This window comes from Oncorhynchus nerka, linkage group LG27 (assembly GCF_034236695.1).
Source record: "Oncorhynchus nerka isolate Pitt River linkage group LG27, Oner_Uvic_2.0, whole genome shotgun sequence".
NCBI lineage: Eukaryota > Metazoa > Chordata > Actinopteri > Salmoniformes > Salmonidae > Oncorhynchus > Oncorhynchus nerka.
In genome coordinates, this window is record NC_088422.1 from 68166643 (window position 1) to 68194142 (window position 27500).

General features: G+C 46.3%; 1 protein-coding gene across 5 annotated transcripts in view; it reads left to right on the top strand.

Moving 5' to 3' along the window:
• Nucleotides 1–27500, top strand: part of LOC115112531 (CUGBP Elav-like family member 3-B) — a 200008-nt gene that overhangs the window by 142995 nt on the left and 29513 nt on the right. For all 5 annotated transcript variants that reach the window (XM_065011925.1, XM_065011927.1, XM_065011928.1 and 2 more), the window contains exons 3-7: nucleotides 2077–2125; nucleotides 10957–11085; nucleotides 16593–16672; nucleotides 23731–23874; nucleotides 24600–24747. In XM_065011925.1, coding sequence (XP_064867997.1) covers nucleotides 2077–2125; nucleotides 10957–11085; nucleotides 16593–16672; nucleotides 23731–23874; nucleotides 24600–24747 — 550 coding nt within the window. The remainder of the gene's footprint in view (nucleotides 1–2076; nucleotides 2126–10956; nucleotides 11086–16592; nucleotides 16673–23730; nucleotides 23875–24599; nucleotides 24748–27500) is intronic.

Sequence of the window (27500 nt, forward strand, 5' to 3'; positions counted from 1 at the left end):
CTTTAACTCTCCGTAACACCACCACTCCATCCTCTAACTCTCCCTAACACCACCACTCCATCCTCTAACTCTCCTTAACACCACCACTCCATCTCCTCTAACTCTCCCTAACACCACCACTCCATCCTCTAACTCTCCATAACACCACCACTCCATCCTCTAACTTTCCCTAACACCACCACTCCATCCTCTAACTCTCCGTAACACCACCACTCCATCCTCTAACTCTCCCTAACACCACCACTCTATCCTCTAACCCTCTTCCTTCACTCCAAACAAACCAGCAGAGAAAATGAAAGGCTTCTAGTCACAACATCTGGAACTCCCCAAGGCCCCATCTGACCGCCACAGCCCCCAGTCACTTTATCTTAAACCCTCCAGGCTCTAACCACAATTTGTCATCTGTGCTCCCATTCAGACACAGCCCATTTCCACCACTCACAGTGCAGTATCTCTCAGTTAGTATACCCCTCCAACATCACTATACTGAATGGTTTATATAGAATATGCATGGGATCCAGTGACAACGCATCTGTTGCTCTCATGAGTTTGTATTCTCATTGTCATCGTGTAATAGCCAGCTGTGGGAAAAGACAACAACAGATCCGTGTTATCTCCAACTCATGGCCTGTAAGTGTTGACATTAGCATGTCTGTATAAAGGTTTGTGTGGATGTGGGGTGTGCAGCGTTACCTTTTGTTCCAGCGTCACGGTGTATTCTGGTGTATTCTGGTGTATGTACATGTAGAACTAGGAGTGTCACATTAGATCCATACATCCCTCCACGTCGTTTAGTCGCTTGGCTATATTTGACTCATGACGTCTGGGCTCATGTCAACTGCTGTCAAGTGTACCACGGCTCTAAGCCTTCCAGTCATAGTGAACCTGACTGATGGGAGTGGGCAGCCCTGCACTGTGCTGCTCAGGGACACTCACACTGGCCCTGTTCTCATGCCCTATGTAGGAGAGACAGGCCCAGTGCCCAGTGTCTACTGCCTACTGCAGGAGACACAGCCAATACACCACTCATGGAAGGATGCCCTCACTAAGCACAGAGCCTCTCTACACTGACCTTTGCCCCCACATTATTCATCCAGGGAAACAGGAAGATATTTGTCATGTTGTATACAGTCAAAGGCTTTGAAACTCTTCGTTGTATACATGTCATACTCCTGAGAGAGATGGAACTGTGTAGAGGGAGCAAAGAGAGCCATGGGAGTTTTTATTCACAGCAGGCGTTTTTAAAAGCCCTTCTAATGTTGGGCTTGGCGCTGCTAAGCTTTTTCCTCTCTGGACTGTATCTTCAGAGGTTGTTTATTGATTTGCTTTTCTAACCTTTTTACAGTACTTTCTGTGTTTCTTGGACATGTTTTTGTGTGTGGCTTTCAAAAGCCAGTGTGTCTGGGGAGGGCTTGGCTGACCAGAGCAAAGCAGCAGCATACTGGTCACGACACTTGGATCTGGTCCTGAGGGGAGGGGTGGCGGTGGTAGTGGTTGGGGAGGTAGGAAGTGTAGATGGGTGGAGTGTGTAGAGCTGGGCAGGGCAGGGCAAGTTATAGAAGGGTAGGGGTGGAAAAGAGAGAGGGAGGGAGGGGAGGGAGGGACAGAGGGAGAGAGGATGTATAGAGCTGGGAAGGGCATGGCTGTAAGGGACAGAGGGAAGTAGGGAGGAGACAGGAAGCTCAGGGCAGCCAGAGGAGACCTCTCCTTGTGGGGTTGATAGTGGGTGATGTAATGAAATTAATCTCCTCATGCCATCTGACAACCAGTGTGACTCATTGAAAAGTGCTAATTCTGCTGAACTGTGACGGGGAACCAGGCATCTTCGGAGGCCAGGGCCCTGGATTAATTAGGCATGCAGGCATCAAACTCAAAGCTCACACATTCTCCTCTTCTTCTTTACTAGAACAGAACAGAGCAAAGCACTGTTTGTGTTGTTTATCTGATGCTCCAGTGAGTCAGGACAAGAACTACAGGCCCATGAACACCACTCTGTCCCCTTTCCTCCTGGTAGTGGTTGTAGTGGATGTCCCCAGGTGGCCACACTAACCCAGGTGTTTTCTCCTCTCTCTGCAGATGAACCGGCCCATCCAGGTGAAGCCAGCCGACAGCGAAGGACGAGGAGGTAATTAACCTTCTCCTGGTTGTCCCTTCCCTCTTTTCACCCCTCCTCCCTCCTTCCCTCCCTTCACCCCTTCACCCCTCTCTCCACCCCTCCACTCCTCCAACCCTCCACTCCTCCATTCCTCCAACCCTCCATTCCTCCGCACACCTGAATATTCTGCTCTCAGTAGGGACACACTGGGAGTTTGCAGAGTAGCCGTTAATATAGGTCACTCGCCTCTATTGATTTCCCATCTGTGCTGGCCGGACCAACAGAGAGGGGCTGAGTCAGGTTCACTGTCACTCTGGGAGGTTCAAAGTCGAGTGAGGAGCGGGAGGTGGAGAGGCTGGGTAGGGATCTATCCCTCCTCACTGTTCTCAGAGTGACAGCTCAGCCTGGTTACAGATGAGTACCACTGAGAGTTAACCCCCCCTTCCATGCACCTCCATATCCTTCCTCTTCCCCCCCCTCCTCACCCCCACACAGCCACACTTCAGAGGTCCTGAATAGGCTTTACCAGTCAACACCAGGACAGTCATACCCATCCACTTTGTACTGCCAGGTCAATCGTACAACTCAGATTTGTTATTTTCACAACATATAAAATGGACAGAGGAGAGAGTGTAGTTAGTAGTCAGACATGTTTATAAATGAGCCGTGATTTTGGGTTTAGGCCTTTGACACCAAATCACAAAACAGAATGAAGGTTTTTACACAGAGCTGAAGAGCCACCCGCCAGCTTGGCCCTAGCCAGAATGACAGTGTGATTGACTAGATCATTCCAAAGCCATTTGTAACATTATCAGGGTTAATGCAGATTAAGCCAGTTACAGATTTACATGTGGCATAATTACATCTAATAGACCCAGTGTGCGTCTACATTGTGAGGGTCAGATGCATTATGTGTATCCCAGCCTTCTGAGTTACACCACAGCCAGCCAGGGTAAGATTAGACGAGCCAGTTTGGTGATTTACGTGGTCAAGATGTGTGAATCAGCCGGCCCATTTCCCTGTTCCCTGACACACACTCACTCTCCCATTGAGATCTTATTTTTGTCACGGCTCCACTTTAATTAACGGCCATCTAAAAACAGGCAAAGTCTGACGGACAAGACCTGGGCGGGAGCCAATCGGCATTTTCACGGAGATAAATTGGATCTCTGGTTTAAGGGAGGGAGGATGGATGGGCCCCGATATCAATTACCACTCTTTCTCTAGTCGGAGAGGAGAGGAGAGGGGGAGAAAGAGGAAAAATACAGACAGAGTGAATGAAATACAGAGGACTCTCTATGCCAGCCATCCCAGTTCTGTCACAGGAACATTGTGTTGGGGACGACATACAGGGTACAGGACACAGCGTGGCGCTGAATGAAATGTGAGCACAACGACAAGCCAGGACCCAACATAGATACAGTATCGAGCGTTAATGGCAACAGGAAGTCATCAGACAGGGCAGGCAAGTAAAGCGTAGCCTCGGCTGACAATGAAATTAGATTTACTGGCCTCGACTTAAAGGAAAACAGACAGCCCTGGGTAGGAAAGGGATTCATCTCTCCCGCTCTCTCTCTCACTGTGTGTCTCTGTGTGTGTCTCTGTCTCTGTCTCTGTCTCTGTCAGAGTAGATAGAGTGAGGCCGACCCAGCCTGGTAGACAGTATTCCCACCAGGGCCCTAGCTGTAGACTGGTTAGCAGTGGGACCAGCTCTTGCGCCGAGACTTCTGCCCCCATGGAATGGGGAGTCGAGCCGAGACTTCTGCCCCCATTGAATGGGGAGTCGCGCCGAGACTTCTGCCCCCATGTCATGAGGAGTCACAAAAGGTGTCTTAGTTACGTGCTTCTGCAGGCATTGCGGCCCATTAGTGGGTTTAGATATGCTGATACACCCCCCTGCCTCCCTCTCCCTCCTTCCCTCCCCCTCCCCCAGAGAGCTGTCCTCTCTCCAGGGATAGAGATGTGTCAGGAGCACTAGTAAAAGTTTGGCACAGGAACTGAATGTGGGACCAGACGGCGCATAATCCTACAGATCTATTGGCCCATTGTGGATAGGAAAACTAATTGTCTGGGCCGTCTATTAGAATGACTCATGGGTTGTTTATTTCTCCTTTGCATTATCAAATAGAATAGGAGAATGGGATGGGAGGAGGATTTTCAGACTTGAAATCTATTGTCACTTTGCTGCTCTGAGTCAACCAGCACCCCTCTCCCCTCCCCTCCTCTCCCTTCAAGTCCATCTTTATCTCTTGTGCTTCAACCCAGCCTTTATTTTCAACTTGATCAAGTCATAATTTCAATTGGGAGATATAGCGAGACAATGGAAGCAGGGTGACTCTGCTCTTCTGCTATGTGGACAGTGCTTGAATGGAAAGTGTCTCATATCTCCACTTTAAACCCAAGCAATTTGCCTCAATCCAAACGGGGCTGGGGAAGTGGATAGAGAGGGGAGAGATAGAGCTAGTGATAGAGAGGGCTACAGAGCGAGGTCCAGAGAGAAAAAGAGGGAGTGAGGGAGACGGAGAGTTGGGGTCGGCAGGAAGAGGGAGCTAACGGAGGGTGATGTGGGTAGCTGAGCGAATCTCAGCACTAAATCATTTGGGAAGCACCCCTTCCTTATCTCCTCCTCTCCATCTAGGAATCTCTTCCCCTGACCTTGTCTGCCGCTGTGTCTGTGAAGAAAAGATGAAGCCATGTTATCTATGATTGGAGATGGCCATTATCTAAACACAATCTGCAGACTGCAGGTCCCACTCCTCCTGTAGCCATCCAGCCATGGCCACCGTAGTAGAATGGAGAGAGGATGGTGGATCAGTATCAAGCACTCTCTCTCCCTCCCTTTATTTACTAGGAGAAGACATTCTCTTATTACACTTCTCTAACACACAAGCACCTCCGTCTGCATTGACCTTTTAGTCCTCTCTCCCTGCTCTCTACAGCCGTGTCAACCAGCTCCAGTCCTCCAGTACCCCCAACAGCACACATTTGTGTTGTAGCCCCAGACAAACTCACCTGATTTGACTCGTTGAGTTCTTGATGATTAGTTGGCAAGTTAAATCAGGTGTGGTTGTCCAGGGCTACAACACAAATGTGTCTGTTGGGGGTCCTGGAGGACTGGAGCTGGTTAACAGCTCTAAAGTCTATGTTGGTCTTCTGTAATAGACTAAACACACCGGACCGACAGACGGCTTGGAGACAGCTAAAAGTCTCCCTCTCTGTCTAGATTTGCCTGTTTGCTTACCTCTCCCTTCTTCAACGTGTCCTTGTCCTAAATAATTACCAAGCTAATGTAGCATTAAAGTCCCACCGCTCTGAATGCTTTCTTCCTAATAATGTAGAATTAGAGTTCCACCATTCTGTATGCGTCTACCTGATAATGTATCATCAGAGTCTCTTGGTATCTTTACATAGTTTCAGTTTGACTAGAGCGGTTCGTAGTTTCTGTCTGGGTTGCACTCGGCCCTACGGCATCCTGAGGAGCTATCCTTTTTTTTTTGCTCTGTGTTCGTCCTTGCCTGGGCGCTTCCTTGTCTCAGCGTGTGTCTCTGAAGGATGACCCCAGCCTGGGAGGTGAGAGATTGACAGGACCTCAAGCTCTTGTGCGCTGTGCTGTCATGCCCCACCCAGCAGATAGGGAAGAGTGAGGGCTGATGTGTGGCTGTTGCAGCAGGCTGCCAGGCCGCTGGGGAGGGGCTGTCTGGAGGCACCTCAACACCCACTGAGGACCGTGCTCCACTTTACATGCAAATGAAGGCAAAAGATCTCTCTCCGCCTTTGGACACGAAACATGCAAAACTCTGAAAAGTCAGAAAGAGCCCGGCAGGGCGGTACACACCCAGTTTGTCAGAGGTTCAGGGAACACAGCGTAGTAGCTCAAGGTTGGCTGGGCATTAAATTAAATTGCTTGGTTACAGCGTCTGTATGATAGGACTATGCCACGAGAAAACATACACCCAAATTATATTAGGAAAAATAAATTACGTTTAAATATTTGGACAGAAATTGGAACAGGCAATTTCACAAAATTTCTTCCGTTGTTCTGTGATCGTTTTTGAAAGTCGCAACGAAAGGTTTAAGGCCTTCCTTGTGCTTCTGAGTAAATGAAAGTGACAGCTCTTGCAGTATGAGTAATGCATTTACAAGCAGGAGGCCTGGATCCTATCATTATGCCTGATACAGTGACAATTTGAATATTCCTTCCCTTTTGCTGATTCTATTTACCGCCTCACTATGTTGAATAATCTTCTGGCATATATCAGATTAAGCCTATCAGTAAAGAGACTCAGAGGCAGGGCCAGTCAGATGTATCTTCATCAGCATTACAGCAGGACAGGCTGGAGCCGGAGCTGGGGTTGGAGCTGGGGTTGGAGCTGGAACTGGGCATGGAGCTGGGTATGGAGCTGGGGTGGAGCTGGGTAGGGAGCTGGAGCTGGGGTTTGGAGCTGGGGTTTGGAGCTGGAACTGGAGCTGGGTAGGGGGCTGGGACTGGAGCTGGAGCTGGGCATGGAGCTGGGTCTGGGCATGGAGCTGGGTCGGAAGCTGGAGCTGGGCATGGAGCTGGGTATGGAGCTGGGGTGGAGCTGGGTAGGGAGCTGGAGCTGGGGTTGGAGCTGGGGTTTGGAGCTGGAACTGGAGCTGGGTAGGGGGCTGGGACTGGAGCTGGAGCTGGGCATGGAGCTGGGTCTGGAACTGGGGTTGAGCTGGGTAGGGAGCTGGGGATGGAGCTGGGTCTGGAGCTGGGTCTGGAGCTGGGGTGGAGCTGGGGATGGAGCTGGGGGCTTTATATAGAGCTGGGGTATAGGGCTGAGGAACAGGGCTGGAGCTGGGGATGGAGTTGGGGATTGAGCCTGAGCTGGGGCTGGAGCTGGGCCTGAAGCTGTTTTTTTTATATAGAGCTGGGGTACAGGGCTGAGCAGGGCTGGAGCTAGGGATGGGCCCAGAATTGAAGCTAAACTGGTGCTGGGGTTGTAGTAGACCAGTAGGGCTACAGTACTGGGGGCTGTTTATAGGGCTGGGGTATGAGGCCGAGGAGTAGGGCTGGGGTTAGGCTATAGAGTGGGGTCTGATCCCACCATGGCAGAGCCTTGCAGGCAGCAGCCGTGTGCCATGCAGCGTCAGGTCCAATAATGAGCCCATCAGCACCATAACCCATCTGATGTGTTGCCTGAAACATTACTATGTGCTTGAAATGAACCCAGAGGCCTAGCAGGAAGCTTTTATCGTTGGGTGCAGCTGTCCGTGCTTTCAGAGCACAGCACTCACATACGCTCGGCGTGAGCAGCAAGTGATATGGCAATGAGGCCGCATTAAAAAAAAACATGTCAACCACTGACACTTTAGTCGAGCATGAGACTAATTGTTTCTAGGGTGGCATTTACTTGCAACCAGAAGGAAAAACCTTAGCTAAGTAGGTTTCTCAACAGCTCATTCCCCACCCGGTGAGAGAAAGAGAGTGAGTGAGAGGGAGAAAGAGAGGAAGACATAGAGAGAGGGAGGGAAATAAAGAACCAAGCCAGACACACTGCACCCTACAACAAAAGGTAACACTTGAATTCAGAGAGAGAAGCATCAATCTTGACAGCATATGGCATCTGTGCAAAATCCATTAATTTTTAATACACCGGGCGCTGGAATGAAAAGGCTTCCTGAGACAAGCGATTGTCAGATGTCAGTTGTGTTTTGATAACTTTGATCTTCTCTTCTGTTTGCATTCCTAAAATGGGGACGTCCACATGCCATCTCAGACTGGACATGCCATCTCAGACTGGACATGCCATCTCAGACTGGACATGCCATCTCAGACTGGACATGCCATCTCAGACTGACACAGCCCTATATCCCACACAATTACTCCTACCTTCAGTCAAGCAATGAACAGCTGCGGAGAGAGAGACGAGTGGAGGATAGTGTGGGTAACTGTGTGTGTGCGTGTGTCTGTGTGTGTGCGTGCGTGTGTGTGCAGTCAGTTGGACAATGTAGCACACAAACGTAGCTATCAACCTCTCTCCATGTCTGTTTCTCATGCAGACACTTATGCTTCAATGTAAAGCAGTGGGGAGGTAGGACCTTGTCGATTACATGGGCGGGTGCTGAGTGGAGCCTCATTCACAGTACAGATCACCTGTTATAGCAGGGCTCATTTATAGACAGGGGTAAGAGAGGCTAGGATCTCTCTGTGATAGATAAGTATGGAGGAGAGGGGTCAGACAGACAGTCGGGTCAAGTAGCCCCGCCATGTCAGTTAAATCCTAAGTGTTCTGCATAGTGAAGCATTTACTTGGGTCTGGATGTAAATGCAGGATTGTACTTTAACTGTATTCTCATTGATTTTCCCCCTCCACACACACTTTTATGAAGAACTCTCTCAGTCTGTTCTGGAGGCTAGACATCTCGTTATGCAGAGTAGTGAGCATCGCTGGTTATTTATTCATAACCATAAATGCACTTTAAAAGCCTCCGAGTGGCCATAAGAGTAGAGGAACCTTGCAGATCCAATAACGCGCTGCTTTGGAGACAGGTGCAAAATGGACTAATTAATAGCGATTCATACTCTGGCCAGGGTGTGCGGTGCGGTGGGCCGGCCGGCCGGCTCGGCGAGAGGAGAGGAGAAGAGTGCTTAGGTCAGGCAATGAAAAGATATCGGCTCCAAATTCAATATTCTCGCTCCGGCCGTTCCTCCCTCCCAGAGGAGGGCTCAGAAGAGCTCTCACTCTCCTGTAACGCTTTCGCTGGGTGTCATCTATTTTTTCAGTTTGCATGTTTGAAAAGTTCATTACCTCACTCATGGCTAGTTAATTAGCCTTGTAAAGCTATCATTAGACCTCCTCCGGCCCCGGTTGGAAATGAGTCTTTGTCCCAAAACATTAAGACACCACAGGAGGCCTGTAAAAGTGCACTTCTACCATTAAGGCCTGATAGTGACACCCCAATGAAACGTATGAGATGACAGAGAGAGAGAGACAGTCCAAATGGAGTCAGGTGTGTTCTAGGAGCCACTCAAGTCTCACCTCTGCTCTGACTCATTCCAGACAAGCACCTGTCTTGGACTGTTCTGTGAGCTGAAAGCTGTGACTGCATCCCGGCTGAGACCCATATCCTGTCCTCTCGTGGTCTAGTCCCCATCCAGCCACTCCCCATGACCACACACTGTGTACCCTGTTCTCGTCAGGCCTATCAGGCCAAATAGAGGAGCTTTAATGAGTAGAGAGATGGCTGTGTGACAGTTACTACTGTATTTTTTAAGAACAAATTCTTATTTACAATGATGGCCTACTGAGAAACAGTGGGTTAAGTGTCTTGTTCAGGGGCAGAACGACAGATTTTCTACCTTGCCAGCTCTGGGATTTGATCCAGCAACCTTTCAGTTACTATGTGATCAATTTCATTTGATTTGATACACTGACACAGCCTCACACGGACCCAGCCTCAAATCTCAAACGTCATGACCACGGCCCAATACTTTAACCACTAGGCTACCTGCCGCCCCTTCTGTAGATGAATGTGTAGGAGCAGGAGAATGCGCGAGGCCAGTTATTACAGCAGGTGGTCATGTAGGAGTGAGAGGCTGGGGCCGTGGTCATGACGTTTGAGACTTGAGGCTGGGTCCGTGTGAGGCTGTGTCAGTGTATCAAGTCAAATCAAATTGATCACATACACATGGTTAGCAGATGCTATTGCGAGTGTAGCAAAATGCCTGTGCTTCTAGTTCCGACAGTGCAGTAATCTAACAATTCAAAAACGACCTAATACACACTGCCTAATACACTCCCTGTATGGCTGGGCCCGTGTGAGGCGTGACCAGATGAGCGTGATCGTGACTAGCAACAGGGTTTCCACTTTAAGATAAAGCTCAGACACCTCCAGCCATAGTAAGAGCGGCATGCCGTCGGGCAGGCAGGCAGGGCATACTGATTATGCATGTGCTCATTTGTGTGTTGAAGCGGGGAGCATTTTAACTTTACAGGAATGTAACAGGATCTGATGTTCCCCCCCAGCTTTATTTTTTAGAACAACTGTGTCTAATGGTACCTGGCAGGTACAGGAGGTGTCACATCTGTCCAGGGCCAGGTGATGCTCTCGCCCCTCGCCTTCCCCCCACCGCTCCCTCCCCAACGCGGTCAAATGACTCACGCTGAAGATCAACAGAGTCGTTTCCAATAAACTCGTCTTCCTCTCCCTGCCACGTTCCATCAGTTCTGGGGATGGGTTCTTGCTAGTAGTCATTCCATTCCACAACACAGTCGAATAGGAAATGCATAATGTAGAAGAAGGTAAAGAAGATGAATGTTCTGTCTAATGCCAGGGGAGATTAATTAGAAAAATCCTCCCTTCTGACTGGCCAGATCTGGAGGTATAGAAGCCATACATCGTAGTCACAGCGCCCCTTTCTGGCCAGCGGGACTAGCCGTGTCAAAGCGGGCGAGGGAGGGGAGGGTATCGGTCAACACAGGATACAGCTGTACAACACACAACCCAGGGAACACTATACACTGTATACTATATACACTACTATGCTATACTGGAGCTCTTATCTTCATGTGTTACTGCTGCTTGACAGTAACAGCACTCCAAACAACATCTGTATCAAACATCACCCAGACACTACAGGCAGCTCTATCTACTAGAATAGTTCAGTGGAGACAGGAACATGTCTTCCTCCCAGGGAAACCACACAACAACAACAACAACAACAACAACAGAACACACCAGTGTGCCTGATGATGACAGGGAGTGTTTTGAGTTTCCTGCTGAGGTGATCCTCACAGACTCAGCAGAACGGTGCCATCAGCTGTAGCATTTGTTTGTGTTCTCTCTCCTTCTTTCTTTCCCTCCTCTCCTCCTCTCCCCCGGTTTCCCTCCAGAAGACAGGAAGCTGTTTGTGGGGATGCTTGGGAAGCAGCAGAGCGAGGAGGACGTCCGGCGGCTCTTTGAGACCTTCGGCCAGATCGAGGAGTGCACCGTCCTGAGAGGGCCTGATGGGGCCAGTAAGGGTCAGCGCCTGCCCACACACCTCACTTCCTCTTTGCCTCTTTACTCCCTCTCTTCTTATCTGTCTCCTTCCCACTGTCTCTTGCTCTTCACTCCCCTCTTTCTCCCCTTCTCTTTCTCTCTCACACACTCTCTCTCTCTCTATTCCCACTTTCTCCCTCTCCATCTCTACTCTCTCTCCTTCTCTTCCTCCATCTCTCTCCCCCTGTATATTCCCTCACTTCACCTGTCTCCTTCCCGCTGTTTCTCGCTCTCTACTCGCCCCTTTCTCCCTCTCTCACTCTACTCTCTCCTTCTCCTCCCTCTCTCTCTCCCTCTATATATTCCCTTACTTCACCTGTCTCCTTCCCACTCTCATCCACTCATTAGCTCATCCTCCTCTTCTCCCCTGGCCATACCTTCCCCTTACTGTTCTGTAGATCCCTTTCCACTTCTTTCTCTCGCCTTCCCCGTATACCTCCCCTACACATACAGCATCACACCTCCTTCCTCTCACCTATCTATCTTTTCTCTCCGCACCTCTCGCTCTTCACTCCCTCCTTCTCCAGCTCTCCCTTTGTAGTCCCCATTCCTAACACCATTCACTTTCCCTAGGCTCGTACTCAACAAACACCTTGCAAACACCTCCTCCTCTTCCCTCCAACTCCCTTCCTCCTCCTCTTCCTGTTATCAGAAAGGCGGAGGGGTGTAATTATGTTTGTTTCCCACATCCCTGTCACCCCTCCCTAGAGACGTTTGTGGACAATGATGTCCTACTGTAAATAAATCAGTCTGTCCCTGGATTTTAGCACTGCCTGCCACTCACGACAATAACAGTAGAGCAGTATTTACCGAAACACAACAACAGCCCAAACGCTATGAAGTCCATTGAATCATAACGAAGTGAAAGATGGCTATGGATTTTTGATTCAAGCATTGTTCTTAGCCAGCAGTGTGTCTTCCTCCTATTCTTTAATGGTTCTCTCTCATATACTAGTTCACAAGCTTTGTTATTTCCTCTGATAAGCAGCGAGCGTTGGGGTGCTCTCTCTCTCTCTCTCTCTCTCTCTCTCTCTCCCCTACCTCGCACTCTCTCTCTGTATCTCTCTTTCTGTTGCCTGTGATTTATCCTCCTATATTAAATGGCTGAATGTGTGAAATAGATGTGTGAGAAGGTGGGAGGTTTGATCATGTGCAGCTTCCAAGTACATTCAAGAGAAAGGCTGGCTATAATGAGCCATGTGACTATCGGTGTGAACATCTGCTCCGCTCTCTGTTGATCCGGGCTCTATTGCTCTGCGTTGCCCAAAGGCCTGCTCCCTGCTCCCTGCTCCCTCTCCCTCCCGGGCCGCTCCCACTGCCTGCCTGGCTCTGATTGACAACCCACAAAATGAAATAAGCCCAGTGCTGTGTGCTCCTGCTGGGTCAAACGGGAACCAGTGTGCTCCCTCGTTCACTCCTTCTCTCTTTCACTCATTTGCCAGCCACTGTAGCGCTCCTCTCTTCTCTCGATACTACTCTCTATACCCTTCTCATCACCAGTTTCACATCACCAGCTCTTTTCTTCATCTTGCTTTATGTCTCTCTCATTGTTGTGCTAAGATCTGTAGTGGTGTACCATAAGCATAGGTGTTGTCTGTTACTTACAGACTGTCCCAGTTGTTTGGCCCCCAGGTGACTGAGAGAAGGGTTTGACTGACTGCTCCGACCAGAGCCAGTTGTGCAACAATCCCATGGCATCGTTAAGGAGACAAATCACTTTGGCAACCACAGTACCACTAGACATGGTCCCATCAGTCAAATGAAACAGATCTTGAAATTGACAGTGCTCTCTATTCCATTATGGAGCCTTTGTCCCCTGTTGATGTAAATGCATGCCACTCGGAGGCTTTCAGAATCCTTTCAACCCAATAAAAAGGCCAAGATGTTTGACATCCATCTCTGTATGGCAGCCCTGCTCAAAGTACTCTCAAAGTGAAACACTTGTTGCCAGAGGTGAATGGAGCGAGGAATTGTCAGGAATATCAGAGAGATGGCTTTTAGGTCTATAATTAAGTTGTGTTATAAATGTCATCCATTCTGCCTGATGGAATTCATGCATACATATTATTTTCTCCAGGAATTCAAAAGGCAGCACAGAACCTCCAGCTAGCTTGAAAGTAATGCAGTCTTTTTTTTCCTTTTCTTTTTTTCCTTCTTCCTATTCTCAACCATCACATTCAAAAACCTTGACTGACTGCGCACTACAATTTATGAGTCTAGCTTCACTTCCAATTCTTTAAAGAACTTCATGCTCCGGGTCCTAAACCTATCCAGGTTTTTTCTTTCTAGGTCAGGGAAAGCAAGGCTATGCACACGCCGCTACATTCGCTGCCTCAGTCAGTGGGGGGCGTTGAGAGCCCCATGTGTTTAAATGCATGTTGTTTGCCGAGCGCAGCGACTCTCAGCCTGCCCTGCCTCCAGTCGGGCTGAGCTGAGCCGGGACACCAGGGCTTAATCACTGCCAGGGCCAGCCTTGTTAGCTAGGTGGATGTTGGGGATGGAGGGAGATAACCAACAGTATACCATCTAGGACCTAGAAACGAAAGCTGGGCTCTTTGAGTTTCCAGAACAAACTCTCCCTTTATTATTTCCACTACAAAGGTTAAACGCTTTTGTTCCCTCAAACAGAGGCGTGCAATCAAACATCCCCCCAGACGGCTGCTGCCTCCCTCCTCGCTCCAGTTGGAGGAAAAAGGGACCTTTAGCTTCCAAAGCAGAGGGGAGTGCCAGAGAAGGGAGCGCAAGGGGGCCACGGTGAAATCAAAGCCCTTTGTGACTTGTCTACCAACCACTTTTTAGTCATGTCTCCTGCCTTTATATAGCATCTGGTCTGAACACATGCTAACTTATACTCGTAGCCGTCATTAGAGTTCCCATTTACGTTTAGAAAACATTATGTTACATTAGAATCACATTTTCACATCTCTACATACAACATTGATCATGTTGATGGAGCACAGATTGCCATGGTGACAGGGGGAAACTGTTTATATGCATCCAGTGTATGTAACTCCATCCTTGGCCACATTTGATTTGGTTGAGGAAATGATTCATTTGTCTACATTGGGCTGCTGGATGGCTGTTTTAGAATGCCTAAGTGAATGGGCTGTCTGGCTGTGTTTCTCTTGGGTGTAGCTATCAGCCATTGTAATTTAAATGAATCATCTGTGCCCCTGCAGGGAATTGATGATGAATAAATGTATATAAACACTTCTAATTGGATTGTTGAAAGCTTTCTAAACGGGTATCAGCTGTTTTTAAAAGCTCGGAAAACGCTGTCTGCCTTACACACTGGTTCTGCTCCGGTAAGAAAGGTCCATATGAATCCAGATGAGTTAATTACCTATGTAGTTAATTAGCTATCTAGTAACCAGACACGAACTGCCTCCAGAAGACAGGAGTATGAAGGAGTCTAAACTAGAAGAAACCGTTGAGCATAATATGACTGGGATGAAGCCTGCAGTAAAATGCACCTATGGAAGTTAAAGTGCTCAATATAGGCTCATTTAAATATACAGTAAATCACTTTTAAACGGTATTACACTTTTATACAGTACAACACTTTTATACAGTTCAACACTTTTATACAGTTCAACACTTTTATACAGTTCAACACTTAAACAGTACAACACTTTTAAACAGTTCAACACTTTTATACAGTTCAACACTTTTATACAGTTCAACACTTTTATACAGTTCAACACTTAAACAGTACAACACTTAAACAGTACAACACTTTTAAACAGTACAACACTTTTATACAGTTCAACACTTTTATACAGTTCAACACTTTTATACAGTTCAACACTTAAACAGTACAACACTTAAACAGTACAACACTTTTAAACAGTACAACACTTTTATACAGTACAACACTTTTATACAGTACAACACTTTTATACAGTTCAACACTTTTAAACGGTATTACACTTTTATACAGTACAACACTTTTAAACAGTACAACACTTTTATACAGTACAACACTTTTATACAGTTCAACACTTTTATACAGTTCAACACTTTTAAACGGTATTACACTTTTATACAGTACAACACTTTTATACAGTACAACACTTTTATACAGTTCAACACTTTTAAACGGTATTACACTTTTATACAGTACAACACTTTTATACAGTACAACACTTTTATACAGTACAACACTTTTATACAGTTCAACACTTTTATACAGTTCAACACTTTTAAACGGTATTACACTTTTATACAGTACAACACTTTTATACAGTTCAACACTTTTATACAGTTCAACACTTTTAAACGGTATTACACTTTTATACAGTACAACACTTTTATACAGTACAACACTTTTATACAGTTCAACACTTTTAAACGGTATTACACTTTTATACAGTACAACACTTTTAAACAGTACAACACTTTTAAACAGTACAACACTTTTAAACAGTACAACACTTTTATACAGTACAACACTTTTATACAGTACAACACTTTTAAACAGTACAACACTTTTATACAGTACAACACTTTCAAACAGTACAACACTTTTATACAGTACAACACTTTTATACAGTACAACACTTTTATACAGTTCAACACTTTTAAACGGTATTACACTTTTATACAGTACAACACTTTTAAACAGTACAACACTTTTAAACAGTACAACACTTTTATACAGTACAACACTTTTATACAGTACAACACTTTTATACAGTACAACACTTTTAAACAGTACAACACTTTTAAACAGTACAACACTTTCTTTATTTTGCATAGTTTTTTCTGTTTTATTATCTCTCCCTCAATAAACATGTACATTTTGACAGATCAGAATATGTTTAGACACTTTATCCTTGGAATAGCTACATATTTGTCGGTTTGTTTTTGATCATAGGCATACATTTTTATACGTTAATCTTGTTTAATATATTATGTTGATTGAAAGCAGAAGTTAATTAATTGAAAACCCCTAGAATGTTACCTTCAGGTTTTTGTCTGTTCCTGTAGGTTTTTGCATAAACCAGGCAACAGATTTAAGATGATTTGAAAGCCCCTTGAGCAAAGCCCTTAGTAGAAAAATATACACAAGCAAAGATACTGGCAGATAGGCAGATTATAATACTCTGCCTTTGTCATCATAATCTGTTTTATGATAGACTGCACACAGATCACAATGTGTAAATATTAAACAGATGAATAATCACAACCAAGGCTCGGTGGTAGATGCTGTTGCTCCTGTGCTCTGGCGTAGAGGGGTGGAATTAGAAATGGGCGAGGGACAGGATGTTCCATGCAGCTAACGCCTACACTACAATTAGAATGATTTATTCAGAGTTATGCACTGAAAACACAAATGGCAGAATACATTAACAAACTAGATAACATGAAAATAATGGTAATGAATGTTTTTGCCTGCTCTCTCTCTCTCTTTCTTTCTCCTCCCTCCCTCCCTCCCTCCCTCCCTCCCTCCCTGACTGTCTGTCGGTGTGGGCGCGCATGTGTACAGGCTGTGCCTTTGTCAAGTTCTCCAGCCACGCAGAAGCACAGGCGGCCATCAACAGCCTGCACGGCGGACAGACCATGCCAGTGAGTATAACCGTGTTACACGCACACACACACACGGCTTCGATAAGATACTAGTACTCGTACAGTATACAGAATGGCTATTCGCACATACTGTATAGAACATTGACGGCATAGCCGCCCTTCCTAAAGCTTTCAAATAATACATTCACACATAAAACTTTCACCTAGACTTTCTTAGCATTTATTAATTGTCACAAAATAATCACAGTCAGCATCCAACTTTTCACATTGCACTACTGTATGTATGTGCAGCATATATGTCTTGTCATTGAATATGCTGTATATATTATTGGATCAGTTGTCGGATCGTAATTTGCTCACCCTGTTGCAGGATATTTCATGCACATCAGGAAATGCTAACTTGTAGTGTATTCAAGGTTTAAAAAGGCTTCTAAAGTTTGTAATTTTGAATTTAAAACGTCTGGCTTGATTTGCCGTAACTAACAATTTATCAGCCCCTACAAAACTGTCAGTTTATTATAATCCACACAATAATTCACATTTCCTGTTGCTGCAGGGTTACTCCTGCTGTGAGAAACTGGTCAAATTACGATCCTACGCCTGTATATCTCCTCTCATATCTATTGTACCTTTTTACCAGTCTGTATCTATAGAAATAATTTTGTAATGACATATGAATAGTATACATTATGTGTGTCCTAGAACATATACGCAACAGAAATGATGCAGCTTTTCAAGATTCATATTATTTCATGCTCAAATATGGAAATCGTCTCTGAAAAATATCTGAAATCAAAAGTGTAATAATTGATTTAGTGCACACTCATTGGGAGGTACTTTTCCGTAGAGGAAAATAATCAATAATGAATTCTCCTTCAGTCTAAAAACACAACATTCACACAGAGCTTATCTTTCAGCGTATTTAATTAGAAAATGCAATATACTAGCACAACTTACGAGTCTTAGGAGACTAGTTATTACCTTTATAGTCATAGGTTTTGTAGCAAGCATGCTTGGACGATTCATTTGAGACCACGATAGTAGAGAATAAACCGTGGAACCAAAGTGTTTTACAGTATCATGCTGTAATTCTCTAAACACAAACATCTCCTCCTACCCAACATGCTGGGAATCATCCTAACTATTGGATATCCTGCAACTCCTGTCAAACTGCAGTAATTACAAATTGGGGTTGTTATGCTTGTTATCTGGCATGTAACGGCCATCATTAAACATGTTTTACTAAGGGAAGATGATGAATAACACAGAATCTCCATGCATATTTTAGATTCACAGTCCCTGGCAGACACCTTAAGTTCATACACTTCATTGATGTCTTGCTATAAATATTTACTTCAGCTCTCTGGCAACAGGATAGTGTCCTGGAAGCCGGATGTCATTTACACATACTTCCCTTACTGATGCTGTCTGACACGTTTTGCAATAGCATTAGAAGTCACAAGCTTAGGGAGGGGGGAAAAAACACAACAACTCTAACTTTGGGTGTGTCTGTTGCTGCGCTGAGCCCCTGCCCTGCCCAGCCTGCAGTAACACAGGGTCAGTACCAAAGCCAGCTAAACCATTTGAGTGCCGCTCTACGACAGATGAACTGTCCAAGGCGACATATGGAGCCCCAAACAGACCCGGAGTTGTATCCAGAGCCATCCAAAAGCTCATTCATAATCTATATTATCCATATCTCTCCCACTACCCCTGCACCTGTTACTTCTATATCCTACGTCCAAGTCCCAGTCAGATTAATAGGCAAGGTGGCCATTAGTACCGAGATAAGGCTTTGATACCTAGGGGGATGCAGTTAATTTGGATAATATCAGTGCCACATGTCGTCAACAACCGACTAACAGGAGGCAGGATCCAGAGAGGCTCTCTAACCTACTGCCAGCTGTGGGGTCTGGACCAGTCTCGCACAAAGAGCTCTCTCTTAATGTTCAACTCTAGAGCATCTGTGTTAGCTGGCAACCACACCCGGCCGTAAATAATACCTGCACAGACCAAAATACATTGGGTGGTAATGAAAGCCATGGTAATGAAGGGAAAGGGCGAGGGACGCCACCGAAGGGCAGCGGCTGATAGATCAGGTCAGGCCTTTAATTGATGCAGATTGCAGGTGCCCCTAATTGAACTTAAAAGGTAATCAGGCTCCAAACAGGCCGACGCTCTCTTGGTTCAGCTGTTGAATTAAGGCTGTGGAGAGAGAGCGAGAGAGAGCAAAAGAGAACGAGAGAACGAAAAAAGGGGGAGACACAGGTGGCAGGGCTTCAAATGGCAGAGCCGGGGGCAGACAGCACCCAGCAAATTGCAGACATGGCCGTGTTCTGTGTCGCACCGGCGGTGACAGGGCCTGCTGGGCTCACTAGTGTTGGCAGGAGTGAGACAGTGTGTGAGAGGAGAGAAGGGAGAGAAAGAGAGGTAGTGGAGAGCCAGATTAATGAGAGATAACACAAAGCTAGAGAGCATGACACATAATACTCTCTCTCTCTCTCTCTCTCTCTCTCTCTCTCTCTCTCTCTCTCTCTCTCTCTCTCTCTCTCTCTCTTTCTCTCTCTCTGTCACTCTCTCTCAATCCCTTTGTCGTTCTCACTGTCTCTCTCTCTGTCGCTCTCTCACACTCTCTCACTGTCTCTCTCACTCTGTCTCTCTCTCACTCTCTGTCTCTCTCTCTCACTCTCGCTGTCTCTCTCTGTCTCTCTGTCTCTCTGTCTCTTTCTATCGATCTATATATCTCCCTCTCTGTCACTCTCTCTGTCGCTCTTTCTCTCTGTCTCTGTTTCTCTCACTCTCTCTCTCACTCTCTCTCTCTCACTCTCTGTTTCTCTCACTCTCTCTCTCTCACTCTCTGTCTCTCTCTCTCTCTTCTACGCTGGATGAAAGCATGATAGAATTTCTAACACAGATACAAGTACGAGAAGATACACTTTTATTGCTTGAGATCGCTTACACTGTGTGTGTATTTTAATGGTGTGTTTGTGTGTGTTGTTAAAGTGGGTGAGTGTCATGGGTAGGTCATGTTGCCATGTCACTGATGGACAGTACGGACCAATGCAGACAAAAAGACAGACAGACTAATGAGACACATACCTCCCATCAGGCCCACGGGGATATGTGGAGAGACCGGTTCAACAGGAGTTGAACTGGAGGCCCACATGGAGGCCTCATCCAATTACTGGACAAACTTGTTATCTTCAATTTGATTATCTCATTTACGGCTTTGGGTTGAACTCTATCAGCAAGGATGGAGCCCAATAATGTCACTGAACCAGGGTTTAGAGGACTATTTTAGTGCAATAGCTTACAAAGCATTCCCTGTTTTGACATCATATTTAGGAGACTGGAATTCTTGCTTTGTCCATGAAGTATAGAAGGTGAATGATTACAGATAAACATAGAATTTCAGAAGTCATTTCCTTTTAAAAACGGTCTATATGGTTGCCATTATGATAGTAAAGTAATGGTTTGTCATTAGTATTCTGTTAAGACAGGCTTCCACACATTATTTCCTGTATTGTGTCGTCATAAGCTTCTGCTGAGGATAAAGTCTGAGTGTGTGTTTACATGTCTGTATAGTACCCACTTTACACCAGTGACTTCATATCAGGGCTATGAGCAGATAAAAACAGAATGGCGTTTCACTCTTGTGGCTTATTTCTAATCCCTCAATTACGTTTCCTTCTTTTTTCTTCTTCTTGGTTTTGGCCCCGTACACAACATCCAGTGTGAGTTTTTCACAAGTCAAGTGTGTTGTTCTCAAAATTAGATTAGTTATTGAACCTGTGACAAATTCCTCAGCTGTACCCATCAAAAGTGAAGGCTCCCTGTTGCCCCTCACTGAATTCATTTTCCTTCGAGATAGGAGTCATGCCGTTGGAGGTTATTATTTTTGTTTGTTTGTCAGGTTATGATTTTCTGCTGGGAGAGAGACAGAGAATAGAGAGAGAAAGGAGAGAGATGGAGATGGGGAGAGAGACAGAGAATATAGAGAGAGAAAGGAGAGAGAAAGGAGAGAGATGGAGATGGGGAGAGAGAGAGAGAGAGAGAGAATAGAGAGAGACAGAGAATAGAGAGAGAAAGGAGAGAGAAAGGAGAGATATGAGATGGGGAGAGAGAGAGAGAGAGTGAGAGAGAGAGAGAGAAGCTGCTTTCCATCTAGTGGCTGAATTATTCCCAGTTCTTTTCAGATGGATGAAGTCCTCTGATCCCCTCGAGTGAATTCTTCCTCTGAAGTCCCCTGTCTCTCCTAGAGATCGGGCTGGAGATCCAGTCAGGATGTATCAGGTAGAATAACAGGAAGTTGAAGGTATGAAATCCTTTGTTCTGACACTAGATATTTTATAGATAGAGTGAAGAACCAATTCTGATTTAGGGGATTTTTTAGAAAGTATGAGATTCTAAGGCCAGCACAGTTTGTTCTCTCTCCAGTACCATAGTGAATAGGAGCTGTGGTAGTGTTTCAGTTTTAGTGCTACTTTAGGCTGGCTCTGCAGACTGTTTCTTGCTCCCTGATACTCTACTCTGCTCTGCACTATGCAGGCAGGGAGAAACCAGCCCAGCCTAGCTTGGGTCAGTGAGTCCTGAGTCACAGTGCTTTGAGTAGAGGCTGCCCGGAGCTCTCCCCTCCCAAGCCTTCTTCTTGCTGCTCACAATGTGTTCTTCATGAATAAATGAAGAATGGTTAATGAAAAATGGTTATAAATAGATAAAGGAATACACAGCTACATAAAGCAGAAAATGAATGTGATCTAAGTGCCAGCCCCTCGCTCTGCTAAAGGAAAAGTGGGAAGCGGGGGCAGTGCAGAGGCGCGGTGCGACCGGTCTGTTTGCTCAGCGCAGACCTCATTAAAACCGACAGTCCCGTCCCTCCACCAGCCCCAGCAGAAGATAGGGAAAGAACAGTGAAAGGTCAGGGGGTGGGAAGGAAATGAAATGAAATTAGAAAGGACAAAACAGTGTACCATTAGAGCGGCACTCCGCCATATTGATTCAGCTAATTGAAATGGCATCTTGGGAACAGAACCAGATGGGTCTCCCTTGGCCTGAGGTGAGGCGCTGGCTGGCAGGTGCAGGGCAGAAGAGGGCTGGCTCCTCTGACAGGAAGAATCCAATATGACACCAACTGTCTCCCCAGGGTGCAGGCTGACACCCCTCCCAACACCCACCCAGCCTCTACAGCACAGTGCAGGAGACACACACACCGCTATTGGTGGATGGGCTCAACACTCACTCACTGCATTCGCATTCACCGCGTGAGGCAGTTTGTTTGTTTCTTTGTTTGTAAGGGGGACTTTGTCTTTGTTGCTTTTTGAGGCGGACCCCCTTCAAGCACCACTGGAGAGTTGCTTGGGCTGGGTTCTAGCCTTTTGTTTTTGAGACCCAGCAGAGGTTACATTCTGGCTGTTGACACACACACATGCACACACGCACACACACACGCGCACGCACGCACACACACACACACACACACACACACACACACACACACACACACGCACACACACACACACACACACACACACACACACACACACACACACACACACACACACTAGTCCTCATCTCTCTCTGTCTCCCTGTAGTTTCCATCTCTTTTCGATTTGTACTGTGCAAGGAAACATTGTAATCAAAATACAAATCAAAGTAGGCGTTTGTGCTGAACCTGTCAAGATGACACATTATATGAAAGATGAATACAAGTCATGATTATGGAGTCCTTTTCTCTCCCCGTGTCTTTGCTTTTCTGATCTGACTAATCACATCCTGACTTCCCCCTGGCTGCCTGTGTCCTTCTGACCTTTCCTGGGTGCAACCGCAGCAGCAGTTCCTGGGTATCTCTCTCTCTCAGCGCAGCGTGCACTGGCTGGAATTAAATAGGATCTGGGCCTCTTGACAGTGTCTGTCTCTCTGCCTGTCTGGCAGCCTCCTCTCCTCTCTCCTCTCTCCTCTCTCCTCTCTCCTCTCCTTTCCCTGGACGTCATATGAAGAACTGACTCTGGTCTCTGTCTCTCAAATGATTTAATTGGATCCAAACTCAGAAGCACAGACATCAATACAGCACTATATCTGCCATAAGGCACTGTCATTAGTCAATACTTCTCCCTGTGCACGCCAAAGGCTCCAGTCAGACCTCATTATGGAGTATCGTATTCAGTTGAGCGGCGGGAGGGGGACTGGGGCTCCTCTGGGACCACACTAAGGACCACAGTTCACTCCAATGTACACTGAGTATAACAAACATTAGGAACACCTTCCTAATATTGAGTTGCAGAACAGCCTCAATTCGTCGGGACGTGGACTCCACAACGTGTTCTACAGGGATGCTGGCCCATGTTGACTCCAATGCTTCCCACAGTTGTATCAAGTTGGCTTGATGTCCTTTGGGTGATACACAGGGGAAACTGTTGCCGTTCTTGACACAAACCGGTGCACCTGGCACCTACTAACATACCCCGTTCAAAGGCACTTAGAATCTTTTGTCTTGCCCATTCACACATACACAATCCATGTCTCAATCGTCTCAAGGCTTAAAAATCCTTCTTTAACCTGTCTCCTCCCCTTCTTCTACACTGATTGAGGTGGATTTAACCACTGACATCAATAAGGGATCATAGCTTTCACCTGGATTCATCTGGTCAGTCTGTCATGGAAAGGTGTTCTTAATGTTTTGTACACTCCGTGTGTACACTAGTAGTCTAAATTTCACTAAACCCACAGATCATCTACTATTCCCACTGTCTCTACACAGCTCAGATTGGAGTCATTTAAAATATGCACTAATATGAAATAGTCCACCCAGACCTTGTGTGGTGTGTGTCTGGTGTTGTGTGGTATGTGTCTGGTGTTGTGTAGTGTGTGTGTCTGGTGTAGTGTGTGTGGTCATGACTCAGTATGGTGTGTGCATGAGTGCGTGTGGTGTCCTGCGTCGAGGTGTGTGCGTGCGTAGTCATTGAGGTACGTGTCTTGACTGAGTGTGGTGTGTGTTTGTCCATTGCTGAGATGAGTGTTGTCTTGGCTAAGTGTGGTGTGTGTCTGTCCATTGCTGAGATGAGTGTTGTCTTGACTGATTGCAGTGTGGGTATCCCCAGGGGGCGTCCTCCAGCCTGGTGGTGAAGTTTGCCGACACGGACAAGGAGCGGACCCTGCGTAGGATGCATCAGATGGCGGGCCAGCTCGGCATCTTCAGCCCCATGACCATCCAGTTTGGGGCCTATGGCGCCTACTCTCACGCTGTAAGTCTCGGCTCCACGGGGGAGGAGACGGTGAGCTTTTACACTCTGCGCATGCGAGTCACGGCTCCTCCTGATAGCTTGCCATACACACTTTGTCTACCTACGTTCACACCTGAAGTTAACATCTCCTCAAGTTTGGAAACTGTAGAGTTTGCACTCACACTGTAACTAACAGCTCGCCCTGCCAGGTGAGAATCACCCACTCACACACAGTAAACAGTCTGTCTGTCTGTCTGTCTGTCTGTCTGTCTGTCTGTCTGTCTGTCTGTCTGTCTGTCTGTCTGTCTGTCTGTCTGTCTGTCTGTCTGTCTGTCTGTCTGTCTGTCTGTCTGTCTGTCTGTCTTCTGTCTGTCTGTCTGTCTGTCTGTCTGTCTGTCTGTCTGTCTGTCTGTCTGTCTGTCTGTCTGTCGGCCCTCTAGCTTCATCTCATTATATTGCGTTATCTGTTGTTTGTAATGAGCAGCAGCCCTGTAAAGCAGCAGTGCTGTTAAGTAGCAGGGCTCCGGGGCAACAGAGACCTGTCTATTCAACAACATGGCCAAGCAAACAGTGATGTGAAAGTAAACATGCCCCTCGTCCTGCGGCGATTTCACCCTGCCTCTCTCTCTCCCCGTCTCCCTTTCCCCCCTCTCACCGTCTCCCTCTCTCTCTCTTTCACTGCCTCCCTCTCCCTCCTCTTTCCCTCACGCCCCCCTCTTCCTCTCTCTCTCTCTTCAATGCCACAGCAGATGATGCAACAGCAAGCAGCGCTAATGGCGGCGACCCAGAACTCGTATCTGAACCCCATGGCAGCCATCGCTGCGGCACAAATGCAGCAAATGGCAGCTTTCAACGTCAACGGTCTGGTGGCTGCCCCAATGACACCCTCCTCAGGTACAAATACACAGTCAGGACTGGACTCCCGTCCTTCCCCAACCCTCCCTCCTATGTGCCTGTAATACTTCACTATATTCATTAGTGAGCCGTGTACAAGCCGTGCTAATGTCATGTATTCTACCCTGGCTGTTAGTACAGTTCTTTAGACGTTATCAGGTTTCTTTTCATGTCTGTCTCTTTTAAAAGGGACAAAAAAACAGTCTGCCTTTTGGTAGTGGAGAAGTCTAGAGAAAAAATAGTGTGCCCTTTTGGTAGTGGTGAAGTTAGAGATGACATTGCCAGAGTGACAGAGGGCCCTAAAGTAAGATAAAGAAGATGTGTCGTGAGTGAGGCATGATGGGTTATGATGTATGACATCCCCCGGCCCTCATTGGCCGCCACAGTGGATGACCTCTCTCTTTCTCTCTCCCTCCATCTCTCTCTCTCTCCCAGTCTCTCTCCCTCCCTCCATCTCTCTCTCTCTCAATTCAATTTCAATTTATTTCAATTAAGTGAAATAGATAATAATCAAAAGTAAAATAAACAATACAAAATTACACTCAAAAAAGTTCCAAAAGAATACAGACATTTCTAATGTCATATTTTGTCTATATACGGTGTTGTAATGATGTGCAAATAGTTAAAGTACAGAAGGGAAAATAAATCAACATAAATATGGGTTGTATTTACAATGGTATTTGTTCTTCACTGGTTGCCCTTTTCTTCTGGCAACAGGTCACAAATCTTTCTGCTGTGATTGCACACTGTGGTATTTCACACAATAGATATGGGAGTTTATCAAAATTGGATTTGTTTTCGAATTCTTTGTCGGTCTGTGTAATCTGGGGGAAATATGTGTCTCTAATATGGTCCTATATTTGGCAGGAGGTTAGGAAGTGCCACTCAGTTTCCATCTCATTTTGTGGGCAGTGTGCACAAAGTGTCACGATCGCTGCCTTGAAAATGACCGGACCAAGGTGTAGCGTGGAGAGTGTACATTTTCTCTTTATTTCTTTAAATGTCGCCAACAAAACAATAAACAACAAAACCAAATGTGAAGCTTACTAGGGCTATACAGGCCACTAACAAAGACAACTACCCACAAATACAAAAGGAAAGAAAGGCTGCCTAAGTATGATTCCCAAACAGAGACAACGATAGACAGCTGTCCCTGATTTAGAACCATACCCGGCCAAAACATAGAAACAAGGAACATAGAGTTTCCCACCCGAGTCACACCCTGACCAACCAAACACAGAGAATAAAAATAACTCTACGGTCAGGGCGTGACACAAAGCATGTCTTCTCTTGAGAGCCAGGCGTGCCTTCAGTGGCCTTTCTCAGTAGCAAGCCTATGCTCACTGATTTTGTACATAGTCAAATCTTTCCTTAATTTAGGGTCAGTCACAGTGGTCAGGTACCAAATAGTCTTCTAGTTTGCTCTGTTTTTTTGTCAATTCTTTCCAATGTGTCAAGAAATTCTATTTCTGATTTCTCATGCTTTGGTTGGATCGAATTATGTTGCTGTCCTGAGGCTCTGTGGGGTCTGTTTGTGTTTGTGAACAGAGCCCCAGGACCAGCTTGCTTAGGGGGCACTTCTCCAGGTACATTTCTCTGTAGGTGATGACTTTGTTATGGAAGGTTTGGGAATCGCTTCCTTTTAGGTGGTTGTAGAATTTAACGACTATTTTCTGGATTGGGATAATTAGCGGGTATCGGCCTAATTCTGCTCTGCATGCATTATTTGGTGTTTTACGTTGTACACAGAGGATATTTTTGCAGAATTCTGCATGCAGTCTCAATTTGGTGTTTGTCCCATTTTGTGAATTCTTGGTTGGTGACAGACCTCACAACCATAAAGGGTAATGGGTTCTATAACTGAGTCAAGTATATATATATATATATTTACCCCCTTTTTCATGGTATTCAATTGGTAGTAGTTACTGTCTTGTCTCATCGCTACAACTCCCTTACGGACTCGGGAGAGGCGAAGGTCGAGAGCCATGCGTCCTCCAAAACACAACCAAACCAAGCCGCACTGCTTCTTAACACAGTGCGCATCCAACCCAGAAGCCAGCCACACCAATGTGTCAGAGAAAACACCGTACACCTGGTCAACATGCACTGTTCCCAGCCCACCACAGGAGTCGCTAGTGCGCGATGAGACAAGGATAACCCTGCCGGCCAAACCCTCCCTATTCCGGACGACGCTAGGCCAATTGTGCACCGCCCCATTGGCCTCCCGGTCGCGGCCGGCTGCGACAGAACCTGGGCTCGAACCCAGAGTCTCTGGAGGTACAGCTAGCACATGCAGTGCCTTAGACCACTGCTCCACCCAGGAGGCCTGTGTTAAGTAGTTTTTGACAGATCCTAATTTGTATGTCAAAATTGATTTTCCTTTTGATGGCATAGAAGGCCCTTCTTGCCTTGTCTCTCAGATCGTTCATAGCTTTGTGGAAGGTACCTGTGGCACTGATGTTTTGACCGAGGTATGTATAGTTTTTTTGTGTGCCTTAGGGCAATGGTGTCTAGATGGAATTTGTATTCATAGTCTTGGCAACTGGACCTTTTTTGGAACACCATTATGTTTTGTCTTACTGAGATTTACTGTCAGGGCCCAGGTCTGACAGAATCTGTGCAAAAGATCTAGGTGCTGCTGTAGGCCCTCCTTGGTTGGGGACAGAAGAACCAGATCATCAGCATAGTAGACATTTGACTTCAGATTCTAGTAGGGTGAGGCCGGGTGCTGCAGACTGTTCTAGTGCCATAGC